Raw genomic sequence first — 17,818 nt, 5'->3', positions numbered from 1 at the left:
TGCAGCAGCTGAGGCTGGATCCCATTCAGACTGTTTATTGTCCAAGGGCTTTCCCTGCTGGGGAATGAACTGCAGATCCCTGTATATGATTCCAGAGGGCTCTCCTTCCTCCCTTCTGATCCTCTCACCTGTGATGTTTGCTAGTCCCCTTGCGAACTGGTAAGCCCGCTAGCCAAGAATCTGCAGACTCCAGTGACCTGATGGGACCTGTTTCTTCCTGAAGGGTTCATGTTTAGTTATTCCACCTGGAAGCAGGCAGGGCACACCCTGACTGTTTTGTAGAAGCAATGCACACATTGCTCTATCCAAGGACAAGGGCTAGATATGAACCATGAGAACTTGATTGTTGGGACAGTGGCTGTGGGAAGCTTTCTTAGCCTGGGCTCAAGGCCTGAGAACCAGGATTGTAGTAGATAAAAGATGGTAAATAAGTATATTAATCAATGTCATACATTCCTTTGTGTATCTTTTTGCAGTAGCAGTGTGTAATGCTTAGGGGGGAGAAATATAATAAAAGGAGAAGGTGGAAGGCGGGGGACAGAACAGCCCATCTCAGCTGACCAGCCTGCTTGCTTGCATAAAGCTGTGTTCTGTCTCATCATTGAACTGCCACATCTTCCCCCTTGCCCTGCAGGAGAACGAGGAGAAGTTCAGCTCTGTACAGCTGGTAATTATGCTGCAGGGCATTGCCTCAGGCATGACCTACCTCTCAGACCGCAACTACGTGCACCGGGACCTGGCTGCCCGCAACATCTTGGTAACTCACAGCCTACAGTGCAAGGTGTCTGACTTCGGCCTGTCCCGGATATTGGAAAATGATGTGGAGGGGACATACGAAACTAAGGTGACATGGCAGCAACCTGTGTGAAGGCTGGGGACCCCTCAGGGTCTTATAACTTCTAAATGGAATTATTGTACATTGTGGGTAGAGAGCCTTCTGGATCTCATGCTAAGGGAGACCAGGCCAGGTGAAGATTTGGATGGGAAACCTCCAAGGAGGGGTGTGGGTGACTCAGAAGGTGGTGCTCTTCCCTCTGGAGTCAGTATGAACCTCAGAGTGGTGCTGGTAAGCACTGTGCTGGAGTGGCTGTCATTTAGGTGAGGCGTAAAACCAAAGTCCTGACCATTTGCAGTCAGTTAAGAACCTATGTCACTTTGTATAAACTTTCGGAATTAACCATGGCGTCCTGACCAAATTCCAACTTGGATGGTTCTGTGACACCTCCCTAGCATTCCCCCTATGGATTCAGTTGGATAGAGGAGTCTCCTTCATTTTTTCCCCAAAACTGTCACTCACTGTTAAAAAGTTGTCTTATTTAGCCCAGCGATGGCTGCATGTCACTGGTGGATGAAGCAAGCACATTGTTATATGTAAAAAGAAAAGGAGTACTTGTGGCACCTTAGAGACTAACCAATTTATTTGAGCATGAGCTTTCGTGAGCTACAGCTCACTTCATCAAGCTCATGCTCAAATAAATTGGTTAGTCTCTAAGGTGCCACAAGTACTCCTTTTCTTTTTGCGAATACAGACTAACACGGCTGTTCCTCTGAAATTGTTATATGTGTTTTGTAATGCACTTTGGGATCCTCTGGGGTGAACAGTGCTGAAATATGACCAGATGGTAACTGCTAGCTGTGCTCTGACCCCTCCCTGCAGGGCGGGAAGATCCCCATCCGCTGGACAGCACCCGAGGCCATTGCCCATCGGATCTTCACCTCAGCCAGTGATGTCTGGAGTTACGGCATTGTCATGTGGGAGGTGCTGTCCTTTGGGGACAAGCCCTACGGAGACATGACCAATCAGGAGGTAACAGGGAGGGAGAGGCTGTGGTGTTGGCGTGGAGGTCATGTGCTGAGCAGGCAGGGCTGGGCCTAAGCTGAATGGAATGGAGAAGGCACACAGGACCACCTGCTTTGGGGAACCCACTGTCTGCAATCCCTGCTCGTGGCACCCCTGCCCCTCTAAGAGTAGCCACTGCCACCAGTGTATGCTAACCCCTGCCGTATGACAGGGGAATAAACTCTTGTTACCCTAACCTCATTCATGTTAGTGGAGCGAGGAAAAAAGACCCAGCCCTGTGAGGTGTCACACTTATATTTCCCCCACACCACGTGGCAGGCTGTTCCCAGCAGAGTTGGTTATGCAAGGGCTTCTTCAGCTATAATCCCATATAAAGATAAAGGATGGCTTACTCTGGCCAAGGCCACCATAAGTACAGAGAAAAGCTCTTTCCTCCCTTCACCTCTGAAAACCCCTCTCAGTCTCCTCCCACACAGACTACCCTTTTGTAGTATTCTGGATAATTATTTTACCTTATCATCCCTATTCTCCACTCCCTGCCTCAGCAAGATTATCCCGCTGAATTCTTCCTCAGAGATTGTTAACCCTTTCCCCACTAATCCTGGGACAGGACTATAGACCCCCATATCTCACATCTGGAAAGATGAACATGTGTGTATGGAGATGGGAGCCCAGTGACAAGTGTCAATTTAAACCCCATTGTACCTATCAATGTGCTCCCTGGCACCTCCAAGCATCCTGATCCCTCACTAGGCTGCCCAGTAACCTTCCCCCATACGTGTTTATGAAGTGACCCCATCTGCTTTTCATCGCACAGGGCTCCACAAAACTCTGTGACCATCGCATGGCTTTCCCTAGGGAGGCATTCTGGCTCCTCTTTGATAATCTCTGTGGTGTCTCTGCCATGAGTAGAATTTGTTCACAAGTCTCTCTGCCCTTCTGGGTGTAGGTGATGAAGAGCATAGAGGATGGGTACCGACTCCCCCCCCCTGTGGACTGCCCATCCATCCTCTATGAGCTCATGAAAGGCTGCTGGTCGCACGATCGTATGCGACGGCCCCGCTTCCAGGAGATCCAGGGCCAGCTAGAACATTTCATCTCCAGCCCCCATTTACTCCGATCTGTTGCAGACTTCGACCCCAGGTAGGTGGTGCTGGGGTGGGAGGTTTCGCAGAACTGGGAGAGAATGCAGTTGGTTCCTGGCTCCAGCATCGGTGCTCTCCCCAGAAGATGGGGCACTGACAACACAGGGGAGAGGAGCCTCCAGGCTGTGTGTGCAGGACATGGAAGTACTGTCTCTTTGGTGCCAGCACAGGACACTGTTGCTGAGTTAAGGCTCAGGGAGTGTAGGGAGCAGACAAACCTGCCTGGCCCCAGCAGAGGATACTCTTGCTCTTTAGATAAGTTTCAGTTTTATGGTGCTGGAATTCAGTTCAAGGTAGTTGCCTTGATAATGACTTTTTGTCCCCAGGGTGACGCTGCGGCTCCCCAGCTGCAGTGGGTCTGACGGGATCCCTTATAGGTCAATCCCAGAATGGCTGGAATCCATCCGCATGAAGCGGTATATCATCAACTTCTGCACCGCTGGCTTGGACACCATGGAATCCATCCTGGAGCTCACTACTGAGTAAGCAGAAGCCACTGTGGTCCTCCTGGGTGGACCTGGCTCCTCTTAGAGCCAGCAGGGCATGGGGTGAGACCCACACTAAACTTACGCAGCCATCCCTGTGGTATCTGAGCACACCTCCAGAAATGAGTACACAGATTACCCATGGGGATCATAGCATCCCCTTCCAGCTCTCTGGAGTCACAAAGAGGGGAAGCTTTCCCCTTTCCCGGAAGGTGATAAAACCGACTCATCCTAATCCCCTGGAGCTTGTTCCATAGCTGTAGCCCTCCACCTCCTCATAGGCTCTGCCAGCTGAGTCTTTTCTGCTCTGCCCTCCTGGAGTTCTGGTTCTGGTTCTGCTGTGTCCTCCCAGACGTATTGTGGACAACCATCAGCCACAGGCAGCTGCTCTTCTTGAGCACTGAGAGGCAGTCTCCTGAGCAGGCCTGTTCCCAGCCATGTAGGACTTTGGAAAGGAGGAGCAGGGGCTTGCATCAGACTCTGAACTGGCTAGGCAGGGAAGGCAGAATGTGAGGCTCTGTAGGGACATGTTGTCCATGGTCTCTCTCGGTCAGCTGGCCAGCCACTCTGTGCTCTACCAGCTTTAGTTTCTCAGTGGCAGGCACAGTCTGCTGCAGGTACAGCATGTCTGGTCTGGAGATGCTAAAGCTCTGCCTGGGACTCCATTGCCAGGAAAGGGGGCTGTCTGCTGCTCAGACCCAGAGGGGAAAGTACATCAAGGAGCAGAGCTGAGTCTAACAGGACTTCCCCTACCTTTGAGGACAGATTCCTCTGCAGGCTCTGCCAACTGACAGTCTTCTCTGCTCTGTCCATGGGGAGCCTGAACCAGGTGCTGCTCATCCATGCCACCTGGACAGCAGAGAGCCCATGCGGTTGATGCTCAATAGGAAGGAGTCAGAGCAGGCTGCGTGGGTGGCATAGCCCTCATGCTTGTAAAGAGATATCAGGAAATGGGAGGGGCATAGCACCAGGGGAGTATGGTAAGTACATAATTTAAGGAAGCATCTGCCTAGAGGAAGGGCAGGAGCCACAGGAGTGGGACGTAGGAAGATGCTGGTTTATTTTGGGGGGGGGAGACAACTGGTGTATCATGTGTGATAGTTACAACAGTGACATTTAGGTCCAGTGTCATGGGTGTCCATCTTTCTCCCTTCACGTCCCACATCCCCATGCCGGCAGGAAGAGTAAGTTGCTGAGTCTGATGGCAGTAGTGACATGCAGCCCTGCTGTAGGCTCTCAACATCCATTGACTACAGGGGAGGGCACTGGGGGGCAGTAGGCTCTAAGATAAAGGTAGGGAGAAGTGCCTGGACCTAGGAACTGATCCTAGGGTTTGATTTCCACAGAATGAATGGTAGCCCTGTGCCACTCCATTCCCCTGTCAACAAGGAGCAAGAGCATTGAGTCAACCGATCTTTCTCTTCTCCCTCCCCCAATCTCTTTAAGGGACTTGAAAAAGATGGGGGTGTCACTTCCAGGCCACCAGAAGAGGATTCTCTGTAGCATCCAGGGCTTCAAGGAGTGACCGGGCCTCAGGCCCTCAAGCTGCCAACGTTCCCAAGCCTACTGGGTGTCACTTGGAGCCATTCCCATAGCAGTTGTTTCCAAGACGAGAGACTGAGGTGATCAAAGCAACTAACAGGACAAAAAGAACTCTTTTGCAAAACCTGCCTGCTCTGCTCTGCCTGCTCCTTTACTCCATCCATGAGTGTGTCTGCACCGCGGCTGCAGGGTGCTGTACATATACCAGATCCAGGACAGCGTTCTCAGCTCCAGCACTTGACATTCTCTGTACAATATTCTGTGCAGCACTGAAATAGCCCCTGCAGCACAGATTGGGGCCTGAGTGATACAGAGGAGGAAATCTTTAGGGATGCAAAGACACATGGAGTGACGGCCCTGTTAAGATCTGTTGAGAGACAAGAACTGAAATCTCTAGGGAACCTATATGGGGGCTTGGACAGAAGAAAGCCCCATCCCTGCTTTTCCTGCTACCACCTTTGGAGCATGTTCCTTATTGCAGCAACAGGGCATCTGCCTTCCCCATTTCATTGTTATGGTGGAAGCAGGTACAATCATCTGCAGAGATCAGGGTAAGGATTGTTCTTAGCTCTCATTGCAGTGAGTTTATCTGCCAATAATGCTAAATAACTATATACACCTTCCCCTATTATACACTGCACCATCCTCCCTGTGAGGGAGGGGAGAGCCTGAAAAAGAAGGAAATGGGGTACCCTGCTCTTGCTCATGTGCTTCCTGTAGTTTCTTCCATGAGACAAAACCAGGGTTAATGCTGAAGCAGGGATATTCACACCCCACCATGTGTAGCCTGTACTTCCCCTTCTCCTGTTCTCCTCTGCAGCCTGTTCCAAATGTGGGGATGGGCTGCTTTTGCTGCAAGGGGGGAATTGTTCCTGTGTGGAATAAATATGGATTTTTAAAGTCTTGGTGCTCAGGGGAAGGCACTGTGGGCTGTAACTTTTTTGTAAATAAACTAATGGCAGAGGCAGGGGCTCTGTGGCTTTCCTTGACTAGTATGTGGGCACTATAGGGAGCTTTCCTTCAGTAGTGTCCAGAGGCAGGGCGAGATCTGTAAGGGCCAGCTATGCTAGGCATAGGCTCTCTCGTGCCGCACTGCTCAAACCTGAGCTGGCTTATACCTTCCCCTGTTCCCCAACAGGCACTCAACCCCAGGAGTCCCTCACCCCAGTGGGGCAGGATTTACTGCTGTATCTATTAATACTGTATCACTTGTGTTGTCCCTGGGGATCTCCCAGCTCCAGCCCAAACTGGCTGCCCTGGCATGTAAGATCTGACAGACCACAGCCCTGCTGCAGTGGCACAGCTGTCAGCCATGCAAGCACTCAAGTGAAGCCAGTGTAGGCACTCCCAGCTGCTGCTGCAGAAATGACACTCCTGTCAGCTCTGCAGCCACACTGCAGGAGAAACCCTACTCTATGGCCAGCCAGCATCAGAGAATGGAGATTTCTCTTCAACTTACAAGACTTGCTTTCCCAACCTCCCCCAGTTCAAGGGAGTCAGACACCAGAATGTCAAATCTTTCCCAAGAAAACTCCTACCCCCGCCACTGAAGCATAAGGTAGCATTTTAATTACAGTAGTGAAATACAATGCAGGCTGCTGAACAGGAGCCCCAGGCCTGGACCCCTTTCCAGACACCATTACTCCTGGCTCTCTATTTAGAAGACATTCTTTCCCCCTCCCTCGGATTAGTTCTGCAGCTGGTCACAAAAAAAAAAAGTTATCTGAACTGCATGATCATATACCACATGCTGTTGATCAGCTTATGTAAGGCCCCCACTCATTATTAGTGCTGCAGGAAATCTGATTTCCTCATGTCCTTGCCAAGAGCAGAGGGCTGTCACTGGGTGCTAGTGGCACATGGGCCATGGAGAGAAGAACAAAAGAGATGAAGAGAGCTGGAGTCCTTTAAAATAAAGCAAAAGACAGGATTTGCAGGAGATGCAGAATTTCCTTAATTTTGACTTGTGGGACTCAGCTCAGCAGTGCTCACCCCATAAGGGGGCTGGCTTCATAGGTGGGTAGGGTGCCTCCCCAAGTGCTGTATGCTACAGGAAGAGATGTTGGGAACTCAAGCTAGACTTTTGCCTTTCTAGTCCATGCAGAATGATAGGCAATAAGAGGGTGCAGTCCTCCATCTGGAACAGCCATGGTTAAAGCTTTCATCAATTTTTAAGCAGCAGTGTTAAGTCTAGCTGGATTTCAAGTGGGGCAGTTTAACCTTATTGACCTAAAACTAAACATTTGTCTTAATAAACTGGAACATAGGAGGCTGATGAGATAACCTACTTGCTGTAGATTCAGAAACTTGATGCAGCCTGGTTTCTACTCAACACCAAAAGTGGCAGAGTAAACACAGGGCTAAATAATTTATTTGCACAGCAATAGCCACATTTATTCACAATCCCCACGTTCAGTAACACATTCCCTACTATCATCCTACCTTATGCTGTAACCCTAGTATATATTGGGGTACAACATATACATGATCACATACTATCTTTCCCTAGGACCCTTCCCTCATTCAGTGCACAAGAACAATGGTGCTCAGGTCACTGAGGCAGCTATCCAATATTTATTTTATTGACTGCAGGAACAAATATTCATTTCTCTTGGGCTTCTTTGACAATGTCAGAGAGCCTCCCACACAACTGAATGCAACTTCCCAACATCCCTGGGAGATGGAGATAAGATAGCTGAAGAACTAACACAGGCACAGAGACATTAAAGCCAAAGTTGTGTACGACCACTATTTTAAGTCCCCTTTGATACAACGACCATCTTCAGCACCCACTGTCTCCAACTTTAGTTGGGAGCATTCTCACAATTGCAGAAGTCAGGTCATAAGTGTTTCATGGTGGGCCTCCAGAAAATGAGAAGCATACAATTAGCAATCTTGCAAAGACTCTGGTTTAAGTGATTTGCCCAATAGCAGCTTGAAGTCTATGTCAGACACAGAAAAACTGCCTAGTTTCCAATCCAGGGGCTTAAACACAAAGTCATCTTTTTTCATGCAACGTCCTCCCTAATTGTCTACACATCTTCCAGTGTGGTAGGCATCCACAAGCAACCCTTCTTCAGCCAATATAGATCCTTTATAATGGAATAGGGAGGGAAAGAGAGAGAAAGTATGTAATGTGATCATAAGCTTGTGCAATTTCTCAGTTCCCTCCAGCTGTAAAGAATGAAGAATATTTGTCTGCCCCTTGGGTAGGGACATGCAGCCTTGTTTAGCCACAAGGGTTATGAAGTATACAGAAACATTAACACCAGGCAGTAGAAAAGGCTATACGTGAGGCCCTGTTCCGCTGACTTCAAGCCTGGTGCATCTTCCCCTAAACAAAGGGGTACTGAGAACCTATGCACTTGGAACATTCTTCAAAATCAAGGAACATCTGTAGAGTAAGCTGCACTGAGCTTGGGCAAACACTGAGATGTTTAGAGGCATAGATAACGTGGCAAATACTTGGAAGTCACAGGTACAACAAAAGACAACTTCTCTCAACACATGACAGGCCAGTTTTTGAATTCCTACTCTAAACTATGGAGGTGTTACAGCTGATTTTGTTTAAAAACAAAATCACACATTGCCAAAGTTACCTTCTCCCGATCCCTGATCCCAGAAAACCCTCAACTGCTTGTGCTCTGACAAAAAAAAACAAACAAACCACACACCTCAAACAAAGCCAAAGCATAGATTTTTAAAAACCCTTAACTTCAAAAGACCAATCAGTTCTCAAAATACCCCTGCATCAGTCTGGACACCCCCATTTCACACAGGTTTAGTTGGATAGGAGTATGTTCCAGTGTGGTGGGAACAGGAGGAATCAGCAGGCTCCAGTTTCACACCACCTTTCCAAAAAGGCACACCAGTCCAAGTTCTCTCAGCACAAGATCCTTCCGCTGATTCAACTTGAGGGGCTACTCATCAGTTTCCTGTTGAACACGCTTGCTTCGATAGCAAGCAAAGACACTTCTAGGACTTGTATCCCTGTTGGCTACAATTGGCAATGAATTAGTGTGCTAAGAAAAAACAAATGCATTATCTGTCACTGGAGTATTTGTGTTTTACTCAGACATGAATGACGACACATCCCCAGAATGCCAGGCAAGCTAGGCAGAAGCACAGCAGCAGCATGAAAATACCCTCAGAATAAAAATAGGAGGCACAACCAAGCAGCAACTCCCCGTGGAAGGACACTCGCAGTCAGTAGTACAGGGGTCTCTGTTTTACACCCAAGATCACTTTTCAACCAACTTTTTTGCCCCTTTCCCAAAGCCCTGCCCTGCTCACTCTCCCCCACCCTCACTTTCACCGGGCTGGTGCTGAGGCATTCGCAGTGTGGGAGGGGACTCTGGGCTGAGCCTGGGGCAGGGGATTGGGATGTAGGAGGGGGTACAGGGTGCTGGCTCCAGGAGGGGGCTCAGGGCTGGGGTTTGGGGTGCAGGAGGGGGGGTATAGGGTGCGGCCTCCCACCAGGCAGCACTTACCTCCAGCAGCTCCCGGTCGGTGGCAGGTGCAAGGAGGCTAAGGTAGGCTCCCTGCCTACCATGGCCCCACACCACTCCAGGAAGGAGCCAACAGGAAGGAGCCATGTGGTTCTGCATGCTGCCCTCTCTGCAAGCACCGCCCCTACAGCTCTCCCTGGCAATGCAAGCTGCAGGGGCAATGCTTGCAGGCAGGAGCAGCATGCAAAGGGAGACCCCTTCCCCCCAAGCTGAGCTGCACTGGCTGCTTTCGGGAGTAGTGTGGGGCCAAGGTAGGGAGTCTGCCTTAGCGGCAGCCATGCTCCACTACCAGAGATCGCAATCAATTGGGACATCTTCTAGGATCAACCAGTCAATTGTGATCGACCGGTTGGTGACCACTGCGGTACTAGATGCAGTATCCATCTTGTCTAGCTTGTACTTAGTGCTCGCTGCCCCACGCCAATCAGTGAGACTGGTTTTCCGGAAAAGATCCAGTTTTCCATCTGCAAAATTGCATATTTCAGGCCAGCAGCCCACATTTTCTATACTCCCAATCACTCTCCCATGCCATTTCAACAGGATGGAATATTATGCTTCACTTCTTGTCCTGTTGTGTAGAGTTTCAGGTATGCAACGACTAGGGTGACCAGATGTCCCAATTTTATAGGAACAGTCCTGATATTTGGGGCTGTCTTATATAGACACCTATTACCCCCCACGCCCATCCCGATTTTTCACACTTGTGTGTGGTCACCCTAGCAACAACCACATTCAGCTATTAGGTCGCTGGGCAAGTCTCTATATGCAAACACAAGCACTTCAGCATCTTCCTACTACAGGAAGCATGTAGTAGACAATCAACAAGGCATATTGCTGGTTTAAATGCACACAAGAAATCCAGAATTAGATTTCCTATTGCAAATTTTGACCCCACCCCCACCGGTGTATTGCAGAAAGGCTTTTGTCTACTGCACACACAACTGCTACATGATGGACATATTATACCTGGACTTCAGCAAGGCTTTTGACAGTCCCACATAACATTCTGATAACTACACTGGAGAAATGCAGGATTGGTGGAACTACCATTAAGTGGATACAAAAATGGTTAAACAACTGCAAAGAGTAACTATTAATGGAATGATGTCAGATTGGAGGGAGGTCTCAAGTGGAGTTCCACAGGGATCTTTATTAATGACCTGGAGGTAGGTATAGAGAGCATACTGATCAAGTCTATAGATGAGACAAAGCTGCGAGAGGGCAGGGGTTTGCCGATACCTTGGAGCGAAAATTCAGAGGGATCTTGATAAATTGGAGGATTGGGCTATAGACAACAAAATAAAATTCAACAAAGACAAATGTAAGGTGCTAAACTTGGAGTAGAAAAACCAAAGGCACAAATACAGAATGGGGAAAAAAACTGTCTTGGCTGCAGCACTGCTGAGAAGGATCTGCGAGTTGTGGTGGATCACAACCTCAACATGAGTCAGCAATGCGATGCTGTTAAAAAAAAAACGCAAACACATGCAATTTTAGGTTGCGTTAACAGAGGCATAGCATGCAAGTCATGGGAGATGATAGTACCACTCTACTTGGCACTGGTTAGGCCTCAGCTGGAGTAGTGTGTCCAATCTTGGTCACCAATACATAGAAACAGAGAACCTGGAAACGATCCAGACGCAAGCAACAAAGATGATTAAAGGGAAGGAATGCAAGCCATATGAGCAAAGGCTGAAGGAACTGGGTATGCTTAAAGAAAAGGAGTACTTGTGGCACCTTAGAGACTAACCAATTTATTTGAGCATAAACTTTCATGAGCTACAGCTCACTTCATCGGATGCATACTGTGGAAAGTGTAGAAGATCTTTTTATATACACACAAAGCATGAAAAAATACCTCCTCCCACCCCACTCTCCTGCTGCTAATAGCTTATCTAAAGTGATCACTCTCCTTACAATGTGTATGATAATCAAGGTGGGCCATTTCCAGCACAAATCCAGGGTTTAACAAGAACGTCTGGGGGGGGGGGGTAGGAAAAAACAAGGGGAAATAGGCTTCAATAGAGACTGGGAGTGGCTAAGTCATTATGCAAGGTAACCTAAGTTAATTGTATCAAATTTGCAAATGAATTCCAATTCAACAGTTTCTTGCTGGAGTCTGGATTTGAAGTTATTTTGTTGTAATATCACAACTTTCATGTCTGTAATCACGTGACCAGAGAGATTGAAGTGTTCTCCGACTGGTTTATGAAGGTTATAATTCTTGACATCTGATTTGTGTCCATTTATTCTTTTACATAGAGACTGTCCAGTTTGACCAATGTACATGGCAGAGGGGCATTGCTGGCACATGATGGCATATATCACATTGGTGGATGTGCAGGTGAACGAGCCTCTGATAGTGTGGCCGATGTTATTAGGCCCTGTGATGGTGTCCCCTGAATAGATATGTGGGCACTGTTGGCAGCGGGCTTTGTTGCAAGGATAGGTTCCTGGGTTAGTGGTTCTGTTGTGTGGTATGTGGTTGCTGGTGAGTATTTGCTTCAGGTTGGGGGGCTGTCTGTAGGCAAGGACTGGCCTGTCTCCCAAGGTTTGTGAGAGTGTTGGGTCATCCTTCAGGATAGGTTGTAGATCCTTAATAATGCGTTGGAGGGGTTTTAGTTGGGGGCTGAAGGTGATGGCTAGTGGCGTTCTGTTATTTTCTTTGTTAGGCCTGTCCTGTAGTAGGAGACTTCTGGGAACTCTTCTGGCTCTATCAATCCGTTTCTTCACTTCCGCAGGTGGGTATTGTAGTTGTAAGAATGCTTGATAGAGATCTTGTAGGTGTTTGTCTCTGTCTGAGGGGTTGGAGCAAATGCGGTTGTATCGCAGAGCTTGGCTGTAGACGATGGATCGTGTGGTGTGGTCAGGGTGAAAGCTGGAGGCATGTAGGTAGGAATAGCGGTCAGTAAGTTTCCGGTATAGGGTGGTGTTTATGTGACCATCGTTTATTAGCGCTGTAGTGTCCAGGAAGTGGATCTCTTGTGTGGACTGGACCAGGCTGAGGTTGATGGTGGGATGGAAATTGTTGAAATCATGGTGGAATTCCTCAAGGGCTTCTTTTCCATGAGTCCAGATGATGAAGATGTCATCAATATAGCGCAAGTAGAGTAGGGGCATTAGGGGACGAGAGCTGAGGAAGCATTGTTCTAAGTCAGCCATAAAAATGTTGGCATACTGTGGGGCCATGCGGGTACCCATAGCAGTGCCGCTGATCTGAAGGTATACATTGTCCCCAAATGTAAAATAGTTATGGGTAAGGACAAAGTCACAAAGTTCAGCCACCAGGTTAGCCGTGACATTATCGGGGATAGTGTTCTTGACGGCTTGTAGTCCATCTTTGTGTGGAATGTTGGTGTAGAGGGCTTCTACATCCATAGTGGCCAGGATGGTGTTATCAGGAAGATCACCGATGGATTGTAGTTTCCTCAGGAAGTCAGTGGTGTCTCGAAGGTAGCTGGGAGTGCTGGTAGCGTAGGGCCTGAGGAGGGAGTCTACATAGCCAGACAATCCTGCTGTCAGGGTGCCAATGCCTGAGATGATGGGGCGCCCAGGATTTCCAGGTTTATGGATCTTGGGTAGTAGATAGAATATCCCAAGTCGGGGTTCCAGGGGTGTGTCTGTGCGGATTTGATCTTGTGCTTTTTCAGGGAGTTTCTTGAGCAAATGCTGTAGTTTCTTTTGGTAACTCTCAGTGGGATCAGAGGGTAATGGCTTGTAGAAAGTGGTGTTGGAGAGCTGCCGAGCAGCCTCTTGTTCATATTCCGACCTATTCATGATGACAACAGCACCTCCTTTGTCAGCCTTTTTGATTATGATGTAGATATAGATATATCTATATGTATATATGTATGTGTGTATATATATATATCATGTATATGTATATATATGTCTATATGTAGATATAGATATATGATATAGAGAAACTATATAGATGTTCTTGTTAAACCCTGGATTTGTGCTGGAAATGGCCCACCTTGATTATCATACACATTGTAAGGAGAGTGGTCACTTTAGATAAGCTATTAGCAGCAGGAGAGTGGGGTGGGGGGAGGTATTTTTTCATGCTTTGTGTGTATAAAAAGATCTTCTACACTTTCCACAGTATGCATCCGATGAAGTGAGCTGTAGCTCACGAAAGCTTATGCTCAAATAAATTGGTTAGTCTCTAAGGTGCCACAAGTACTCCTTTTCTTTTTGCGAATACAGACTAACACGGCTGTTACTCTGAAACCTGGGTATGTTTAGTTTGTAAAAGAGGAGATTAAGGTGGGGGTGGGGAGACAGGACAGCCGTCTTCAAATACTTGAAAGGCTGCCATAAAAAAAAGATGGAAAAAGTTGTTCTCTTTTGCCACAGAGTCAGGACAAGAGGCAATGGGGTCAAACTATAGCATAGCAGATTTAGATTAAATCTCAGGAAAAACTTCTTAACTTTAAGACCAGTAGGACAATGGAACAGACTGCTTAGGGAGATTGTGAAAGCTTCTTCACTGGAGGTTTTCAAAAGGAGGCTGGAGAGCCATCTGTCTTGGATGGTCTAGACACAATAAATCCTGCATCTTGGCAGGGGACTAGATTAGATTACCCTTGCGGTCCCTTCTAACCCTATGGTTCTATGGCAAATTTTATGATCATGGGATGTATATGTGACAAGCAATAGCCACATACACACAGATGCAGATTCTTTGTCCTTTAAGGCCTCAGCCACTGGAACTAAGGTCTTGTCTACATGACAATTGCTTCGCCAGTATATCTATCCCAGCAAGACCCTGTAAACCTGAAAGTTAAATTTAAGGTGACAAATTTCAAAACATTCAGGCAGTGATGGTTTTCTGGTACCCAGCTTAGGTGTGGAAGGAACTTTTAGGTCAGTTCAAGAGCAACTTGGAATCTACCTCTCCTGTCCCTTACACACACACACACCCTCCCCAATATATTTACCAGCTACCCCTTTGCTGTACCTGTTACAAGTAAAATACCCTTGTGCAGAACCTGGGGAATAGGCTGAAGCTTCCCCAGAGCAATGTTTGAGTGATATCATGCTAGTGGATCATACAGGAAGGGCAACCAACTTTCAACAAAACAGGAAAAATGGCTAGACAATGTTATCAAATACACATTGTAAACAAACAAGGAGAATAGTTCTCTAATCTCTTTCACTTCTATTCTAGGTTTCAGAGTGATAGCCATGTTAGTCTGTATCAGCAAAAACAACAAGGAGTCCTTGTGGCACCTTAGAGACTAACAAATTTATCTGGGCATAAGCTTTCGTGGGCTAGAACCCACGAATGGAGTGCATCTATTCTACTGATCTTGCGGGTTATTTAGAATAGAAATGAAGCATTCAGAGGGAAACATGAGTTTCAAGTTGGCAGTGTTGCTTTTAACTCTCTCACCCTTGTTTCCTGCCACCAGGAACAATGAGTTTATTACAAGCAATAGGTTACATTCTATATACGTAGATAGGTTAAGGCGATGCTGAGCTTTCAATTGCATTGAAGTTGGAAAAGCATGTCCCATTGTGCATATGATCTCTCAACTCAGACAGCAAGCAATAGGACTAACATTATAGGATTATAACAGAAGGTACTTGTAAAATGCATACACACCCTACAGTGCTCAGCACACAAACCAGGTGGGGTGTGTATGCATTACATATGCATTTTACAAGTACCTTCTGTTATAATCCCATAATGTTAGTCCTATTGCTTGCTCTCTGAGTTGAGAGGTCATATGCACAATGGGACATGCTTTTCCAACTTCAATGCAATTGAAAGCTCAGCATCGCCTTAACCTATCTACGTATATAGAAGCCTTCAGCACCAAAAATCAAGAGCACCTATCACTGCTCTAGAAGCATTAATTCAGCTGTAAATAAGTATCAGGCAGAAAAGATTACACATACATGCAGGCAAAATAAGGGCTTGTCTACACTGGCAAGTTTTGTCACCAAAAATTGCCTTTTGGTGACAAAACAGCAAGAGTGGTACACACTACAATGGGACTTTCATCATGAAAAACACCTAGGCCCAGTTTTGGCAACTAAAAACTTCCATCCCTATGAGACTTTTTGTCTTCTCCCCTCCCTTTATTGTTGACAAAGCCAGTGTAGACACTGCTGATTGTTTTGTCAACAAAACTGGCTTCTGCCAGTGTCCCACAATGACTGCCCTGATTGCTCTGCTCAGTGTTTTGATCTCTGCTGCCCTGCAGGCATGCGCCCGGCCCCTTTCAAAGCTCCTGGAAGTTGCAAGGATAAGTTCCTGGGTTAGTGGTTCTGTTGTGTGGTATGTGGTTGTTGGTGAGTATTTGCTTCAGGTTGCGGGGCTGTCTGTAGGCAAGGACTGGCCTGTCTCCCAAGATTTGTGAGAGTGTTGGGTCATCCTTTAGGATAGGTTGTAGATCCTAAATAATGCGTTGGAGGGGTTTTAGTTGGGGGCTGAAGGAACTTACCCTTGCAACAAAGCCAATTGTGCCCACATATCTATTCAGGGGACACCATCACAGGGCCTAATAACATCAGCCACACTATCAGAGGCTCGTTCACCTGCACATCCACCAATGTGATATATGCCATCATGTGCCAGCAATGCCCCCTGCCATGTACATTGGTCAAACTGGACAGTCTCTACGTAAAAGAATAAATGGACACAAATCAGATGTCAAGAATTATAGCATTCATAAACCAGTCGGAGAACACTTCAATCTCTCTGGTCACGCAATCACAGACATGAAGGTCGCTATCTTAAAACAAAAAAACTTCAAATCCAGACTCCAGCGAGAAACTGCTGAATTGGAATTCATTTGCAAATTGGATACTATTAATTTAGGCTTAAATAGAGACTGGGAGTGGCTAAGTTATTATGCAAGGTAGCCTATTTCCTCTTGTTTTTTCCTACCCCCCCCCCCCCGATGTTCTGGTTTAACTTGGATTTAAACTTGGAGAGTGGTCAGTTTGGATGAGCTATTACCAGCAGGAGAGTGAGTTTGTGTGTGTATGGGGGTGGGGGGATGTGAGAAAACCTGGATTTGTGCAGGAAATAGCCCAACTTGATTATCATGCACATTGTGTAAAGAGTTGTGACTTTGGATGGGCTATCACCAGCAGGAGAGTGAATTTGTGTGGGGGGGTGGAGGGTGAGAAAACCTGGATTTCTGCTGGAAATGGCCCAACCTGATGATCACTTTAGATAAGCTATTACCAGCAGGACAGTGGGGTGGGAGGAGGTATTGTTTCATATTCTCTGTGTATATATAAAGTCTGCTGCAGTTTCCACGGTATGCATCTGATGAAGTGAGCTGTAGCTCACGAAAGCTCATGCTCAAATAAATTGGTTAGTCTCTAAGGTGCTACAAGTACTCCTTTTCTTTTCACTGTAGGATACAAACACATGGTGCTTTGCTCACCCTGTTGATGGTGTCCCCAGTGTGGACGTGATCTGTTGACAGAGGGAGCAAGTGTGAACACTGGCAATTTTTTGTTTTGTCGACTTTTGGGCGTCAACATAAGTTTTGTCAACAAAACTTGGTAGTGTAGACAAGCTCTAAGAGCTACTGGGTTTTCTGACAACAGTGACAGTCAAATAGAGAGCATTTATACATCTAACTCCCCGAGGTGTCGCTAGCAGTAGTTGGTTGTGAAGTGATGGAATGAACGTAAGAACTTGTGTGTAAAGCAACAAGTATTATTGCCACCTGATCCTTATTCAGGCTAGAAAGGCCTATGAATGAGATACACAACCACTTGCTTGCTAGAAGCATCAAGCATTCATGTGACCACTAAGCTGCTAGTGGGATGTCTCAGTGGTCAGTCATGTCTCAGTTTGCAAGTGATCTTTGGAGAGAGGCAACTGTTGCCCGTCTCTAAAATAGAAAATTGAATTAATAGTTTGACTTTGAAGCCTCAAAAATTTAATCATCATACTCATGGTATGCGTTTCCAATTGTAAAGGTAAGGCAACCTACATACTGAACTGGTTAAACACATGAAACGTTGCAAGCGAGAGGGAGACAAAATGTGGTTCTATGAGAAACTGGTCCCTCCTCATTCTATACTGCTACACCATGTGTAGCAGAGTCCCAGCTACACACTGTAGTGTCTAAAGTTCTTCCTGCTTTTCACTCCTGTGAGTGCCACAGAGACACTAGACAAAGCTAACAGGAGGTTAGGTGCCTATCTCTGCTCAGGATTCACAGCCACGAACCCCTCTTCTGGGGCTAGGCACCCAAGCCAGGCAAGGAGTGTGTTTTTTGTTTTTTTTTTAAAAAACAGACAAGCAGGGAGATGGTGGCACTGTTCCTCCCCCTTTATAATTTTTGCCCCAGGGGTTAGAGC

At 46.9% G+C, this 17,818-nt stretch overlaps 1 protein-coding gene across 5 annotated transcripts in view; it reads left to right on the top strand.

Moving 5' to 3' along the window:
* EPHA1 (EPH receptor A1) overlaps positions 1–9,024 on the top strand; it is a 68,622-nt gene extending 59,598 nt beyond the window's left edge. For 4 of the 5 annotated variants that reach the window (XM_075120092.1, XM_048821653.2, XM_075120093.1 and 1 more), the window contains 5 exons: positions 635–844; positions 1,658–1,807; positions 2,751–2,944; positions 3,273–3,428; positions 4,878–9,024. In XM_075120092.1, coding sequence (XP_074976193.1) covers positions 635–844; positions 1,658–1,807; positions 2,751–2,944; positions 3,273–3,428; positions 4,878–4,956 — 789 coding nt within the window. In that variant the 3' untranslated portion in view covers positions 4,957–9,024. The other variant, XM_048821661.2, reaches the window with a different exon arrangement.
* Positions 9,025–17,818: the final 8,794 nt, after the last annotated feature.

Source organism: Caretta caretta, chromosome 1 (genome assembly GCF_965140235.1).
Source record: "Caretta caretta isolate rCarCar2 chromosome 1, rCarCar1.hap1, whole genome shotgun sequence".
Classification (NCBI taxonomy): Eukaryota; Metazoa; Chordata; order Testudines; family Cheloniidae; genus Caretta; species Caretta caretta.
Note: the sequence above shows the minus strand (reverse complement) of the source record. Positions and strands in the feature narration are given on the sequence as shown.